The 5,559-nt window shown below is 34.8% G+C and overlaps 1 protein-coding gene across 1 annotated transcript; it reads right to left on the reverse strand.

Annotated features, from left to right (window-relative positions):
- Positions 1-216: 216 nt before the first annotated feature.
- On the reverse strand, positions 217-3,743 carry LOC137811629 (Ribosomal protein S24/S35). The gene is made up of 4 exons (XM_068613432.2): positions 3,492-3,743; positions 3,023-3,418; positions 873-1,287; positions 217-748 (listed from the first exon to the last, which is right to left on the reverse strand). Exons 1-4 carry the CDS (start codon positions 3,649-3,651, stop codon positions 547-549), a joined length of 1,173 nt encoding a protein of 390 aa, XP_068469533.1. The 5' UTR covers positions 3,652-3,743; the 3' UTR covers positions 217-546.
- Positions 3,744-5,559: the final 1,816 nt, after the last annotated feature.

The raw sequence follows: 5,559 nt of genomic DNA on the forward strand, positions 1-5,559 counted from the left end.
AATAAATATTAACAAAATTTAAATTATATATAAGTATAAAATTCTATTATACTTGTGAAAATTACGAAAATTCAAGCCCAGTTTAGATATGCAGTGGCATCCCATATTTGCTTATACACCCCACCCTTTTGAGTCCATATTGCTAAATTACACGTACTTTTGTCCTCCAAAGGAAATAGTGATCCTTAGTTCCTAAAGGATGCCAATGAGAAAGTCTGATAAAAAAATTGGAGTTTAATTCCCAGCCTTATCTATGATCAGTGTTACTCCTCAAAAGCATAACACTAGCATACAGTATCTGATAGAAGTAAATATTATACGTTATTCAAGCACTAAATACAGAGATCAGGCATGAGTCTCCTACCATTGTGGGGTCTAGGAAGGATCAGTATGAAGCCTCATCTAGGCAGAGAGAGCTTGTTTCCGCAACTGGAACCCGTGATAAGACTCCGATGTAAAAAATAAAGATGAAAGAAACTAAAATCTGGGAGCAATACAAAATTATGACAGGTGAATGTTCAAAAATTCATACACCAGAAGTCAGCTTCATGCAGTAAGCTGATTAGATTCACGCAACCGCATGCACTTCGCATGCAACCTCTCCATGAATGCTGGATTGGCACGGAGCCTCTCCTTTACATATGAAGCCCGGGCATCATCTACTAATTTATTAGCTTTTCCTGCCTCCTCAATGAGAGAGAGAAGTGTCCTTAAGCAGTCTTTTCTGTTTTCTTCTCGATGTTCATACCTTAAAAATATAGAAAATAAAATTTTGAACACATTTGTGGCTGATTCAAGTGAACTAAGATCCATACCCAAGTCTGCAAGATCAAATGATACATGAATGATTTTTTTCGAAGATAGGACTTTACCTCTCACTAGTTATTGTAAGCTCGTCTCTCCCTGGATGATAACGCTTTCCAACCAATTCTCTGAGACGGCGAAATTGATATTTTGAAAGCCCTAGCTCCTTCACGGTAACAGAAAGTTTCACTTTCCGGTTTTTCGGATGCCAAGCATCACCGCCAGGAGCAAAGACTACCCGAGTTTGCCACCGCAAAATTGGACCTTCACCTGGTGGATCATCCAAGTCCTTTTTCTTATCCGGCACAGCAGTATCATCAAACTGTGGGACCTCTTCTTTTTCCATTATCTTCATGTATTCTGCTACCATCTCATCCTCAAACTTCTTAAATTGTTCATAAGCTTCTTCAGGTTCAAGTTCTCCTCTTTCACACGTGTCCCCTAGCTCATTAAATTTTATTTCCACCTTCTGTTTTATATCATCTATCATAAGACATTAAGCCAAAGAAAAATCAGCAGAAATACAATATTAACCACTTCTAAACCTGACTATATATGAACACGTTTAAATTAATCATTTCAAATGCAAACAGAAATTCATGGTCATGAATTCTGCTGGAACTTGCAAAAAATGTCAAGCACAAAACATAACAAGATCTAGCATTCTAGTGAAATCTACCAATCCTTTAAAAGTGAACTGACTAGCCAACAACAGAGTAACAGTGACGGGAGATACTTACGTAGTATAATCCCTTACATTCTTCTGTACCCTTATTTACTACTCACTACACAAGGGTATATCACTAACAGTCAAATAAATGAAAAAAACTGAGACATGTCAACAAGTAACTGAGGTAAAAGGACGTGATTCACCCAACTTTGATTTAAATAAAATTTAAACACAATTAGTTAAGTGTTCTTGACCAGTTTTCTAGTCCAAATTAGAGTTCACCTTGATAGATTATGAAAATCTTTAATGCAAACTTTCATTATATGGATTAATAATCCAATTATAGTAGGAAAACACAATGATAACCGGGTTTTTGAAGTCTAAGTATATCTTATTTTTATCACGGATGATTTTCCTTGGTTTAAACAACAGTTGTAGTTTTGCCAATAGTCGGAGGTTCTTTAATTGTCTTATTTCCCCATAAAGGAAATAAGACCATTAAATGGTATACTTATTGTATATGTTTCATAGATCTCCTTCTAATAGCTTATGTATTTTGTTATCATTTCGAATTGGATGATCCACTAATCCAATTGACAGAAAATTATAACTGGATCCATTTTTTTTACTTTTATTGGAGATTCGGAATAGATGGACTCTCTCTTGGACCCCATTTATTAATGGGATTTATCACTACGTTAGGTACGTTATTGGCTCAGCCAGTTACTCGAGAATCTAAGTTTAGATGTTAGCAATGTATAGTGGTCAACTAGAAACATTTTCTTCTCGAGACAGTCTACTTTTTTTCATCATGTGGAAGAATTATCTTTTGGGTGCTGGATCTTGACACATCTTAATTGAGCATCTTCCTTTATTTTAATTGAGCACTTGAAACTTTAGCTTTGTCTAGATTTTTGACTATTGCATTTAGATGTTGGGTTTAATGTTTATTACCTAGGTCTAAAATTGGCTATGAAGGGAGGTGAATCCAGCAAGATGACTCATCTTAGTGATGTTCCAACACCCATAAAAAATGCTCAGTAGGAAGCTGCACGTGTTGAAAAATGTTCAGGAGCACACAAACAGGGTGATCAGCTTACTTGCTCATGGGATTCAGGTTGAAAAATGAATCACAATGGTAGGGGAAGTGACTGGTAGTGTACTTGAAATGAATCAGGATGTTGCCAAAGTGGCAAAGACATTCTTGAGAGCAAGCAAGATACATGGAACAAGAAGTAGAGGCAGTTGAGACTTTGAGTAAGCAAGCAGATAAGGAGAGGGAGGACGTTGAATAAGAAAAAACTATTGATTACTCTAGTTGATGGACATTTGGTATTATGTTTTGCTCCTACCAGATTGTACTGCCAAACACCCAGCTTAATTACAACGGCAACGAGGTGCTAAACTATCATGAAGAAATATAAAAATATTAACTTGTTGGGGATAACATTTCTAGTTCCACACTGCCTAATCGCCATATACTTAGGTCTTTGCATTATTCACAATCACAAAGAATAAGAGCAACGGAATTGAGAATGGTGAACGAACCAGGGAGGAGTTTGTCCCAGCTGAGCATGTCCTCTAGAATCTCCTCGCATTCCTTGGTGTCCTTAAGAAAACCGTGCTTGATCCCATCCTCAACAATGTCATCCCACTTTTTAGCGTCCATGTTGAAGTACTCGTCCTGCACCATCCTCTTCATCACCACATCCCTGGCGTTGTACAAATCATCGATCTCCTCGTCGGTTTCGTGCATGTCCTCGAAATCAGACTCAAAACCCTGGTCTTCGACGTTATCTAGGGGTCGCGCGCGGAACTCCTCCATCAGCTCGTCGTCCGTCTCCTCGTGCTTCCCCGACAGCTTCCGCTGCAGAATCGCCTCCATGATCGACGGCAGCACCTGCTCGTCGCCCTTCATGTAGCTCTCGATCCGGCTCTTGAGCTCTGCCAACGCAAATCCAATGTGTCAAACGGCTGTGCTAGAATGGTACGATTGATGAGAGAGAGGGATACGTACCTTTGTTGTCGACGTCATCGGGGTTTTGGGGAACCGGCGGGGGAGTTCCATTGGAGCAGAAAAGTTTTGGCCGCAGAGGAGTTGAAGCGGCGAGTGCAGGGGCGGAACGAAGAAGGTTGCGAGTAAACAGAGTTGCATTTCTCAGAACAGTTCTTCTCATCGCTCTCTCTTTCCTCTGTCTCACTCTAGGGTTTCTACTCCCTTTCACTTTACTTCTCTCTTCATTTTTCTTTTTGTTGGACCCTATTCTTCTGTTTACATTTTATTATTACCAAATAAAATATATAGTAAATTAACTATGTCCTAGTTAATTATTTTAAATTCTAAAAAAAATCTTAGAAAATAACATTTGAAGTACTTATCATTTCTTAAATCTTCAAAACCAGTACATAAATTTATCCTTAAAATATATGAGCATGTAGTTCTTCACTTTGAAAAAAAAATTATGAAAATTATTGCAGTTTGTTTTCTCAATTTTCTTGTTGTCTTTTTAAAGGAAATGGAAACATAAAAAATTGTGAAACATAACTAGTTGTGTTTGATCATTGTTAGTATATCATTGTTTTGTTACTTAGTTAAAGACTTTTTATTATTTTATTATAAAATTAGTTAAGACATAATTAGTAGTGTGATCATATTAACATTTTAGATATTGAGACTTAATACTTATAATTCGGAATGATATTTCTTTGTAATTTGTTTAGATTGAGTATGTCATTTTTGTAATTTTGTGATTTTTTGTATTTGAAAAGGATAAATGGATATGTGTTAAGTGGTTTATGTGCCTATGGATATGTGTTTGCAGGTGTAGTTTTATTGGCAAAGATGAATTTCTACCCTAAGATCATAGTGGTACTTTCAGTTTGACTATCAGGATTTTTTTTTTTAGTAGATTAGAGCTTTGTGTGTTAAAATTATGACTTAGTGAAGCTTTCTTTGGAGTAGCTATAATATTTTGCTATGTTTAGAATATTATTGTGCTTTGCATGTATTTTGGAGGAATTAATTTTGATTGAAATTTGACTAAATTGAATAATTTCAAGGACGAATGAATTAGGATTCAAGAGATAACTTTACTTTTGAATTTTGTTCTTGAAATTTGAAATGTAATGGGAATGATCAAATGGATTTATCTTGGAGATTATATATTTGTACGAATTTTAATACTTGCTAAAACAATGAAATACAATCTATTAAATTGCTTTGTGTTTGGAGTTATGTTTGCATTGAATTATATTTTGAGCTATATGGTCAAATTGAGTTAAAATGTCATAAATATGAAATATGTGTAAGGATACTTAGAATTTGGTTATTTTAAATTGGTTAAAAAAGTATAACTAATGTAGTAAGTTTTTTTGTGAAATTTTAGAAATGTTTGAGTTGTAATGGTTAAAGTTATAAACATTTGAAATGGGTGTTGCAGGGTATGGTAAACTTCTTAAGTTTTTTTTTTTCAATTGATAAAATATATTTAGTTAAATTTTGGTTTTGTTAATTAAATGTTTTCTTATGATATTTTTCTCTAGTCTTCTTTGTTCAAGAGAAAATGAGGTTAAGAGCTTGAGTTAGTCTTAGTTGTGTTTTTGATCAAGCAATGCATTTTTTGCTCAAACAATCTTTCTTGCTTAAGTAATAGAGTCTTCACTCAAGCAAAAACATAGCAGAAAATAACATTTTTTTTTCTAAGGTTGATTCTCAGTAAAGCGAGAAATTCTCACTCAAGCGATATGAATCCAAAAGTTGTCAAACCATATACTTGAGCGAGGAACTGTAGCTCAAGCAAGGAAGTCAATATAGCTTGAGCGATGAATCACAACTCAATCGAGGAATTCCAGAAATAGACTTTATTTCACTAGAGAATATCACTTAAGTGATGTGATATTGCTCAAATGACATCTTCCTGCTCCCTTAAATAAGTTTTAAGTTAACTTTAAGTGTTTGTATGTTCAATGATCATATTTTATATAAAGTTTGAATGTTTTCTTCTAAGAAATTGTTGAATTATTAAGGATGAGGATGATGTGGTATAAATTAAGTGAATTTTATTATATGTAGATTATGAAAATTA

The sequence above is a fragment of the Phaseolus vulgaris genome, chromosome 2 (assembly GCF_051622355.1).
Source record: "Phaseolus vulgaris cultivar YP4 chromosome 2, ASM5162235v1, whole genome shotgun sequence".
NCBI classification, from domain to species: Eukaryota; Viridiplantae; Streptophyta; class Magnoliopsida; order Fabales; family Fabaceae; genus Phaseolus; species Phaseolus vulgaris.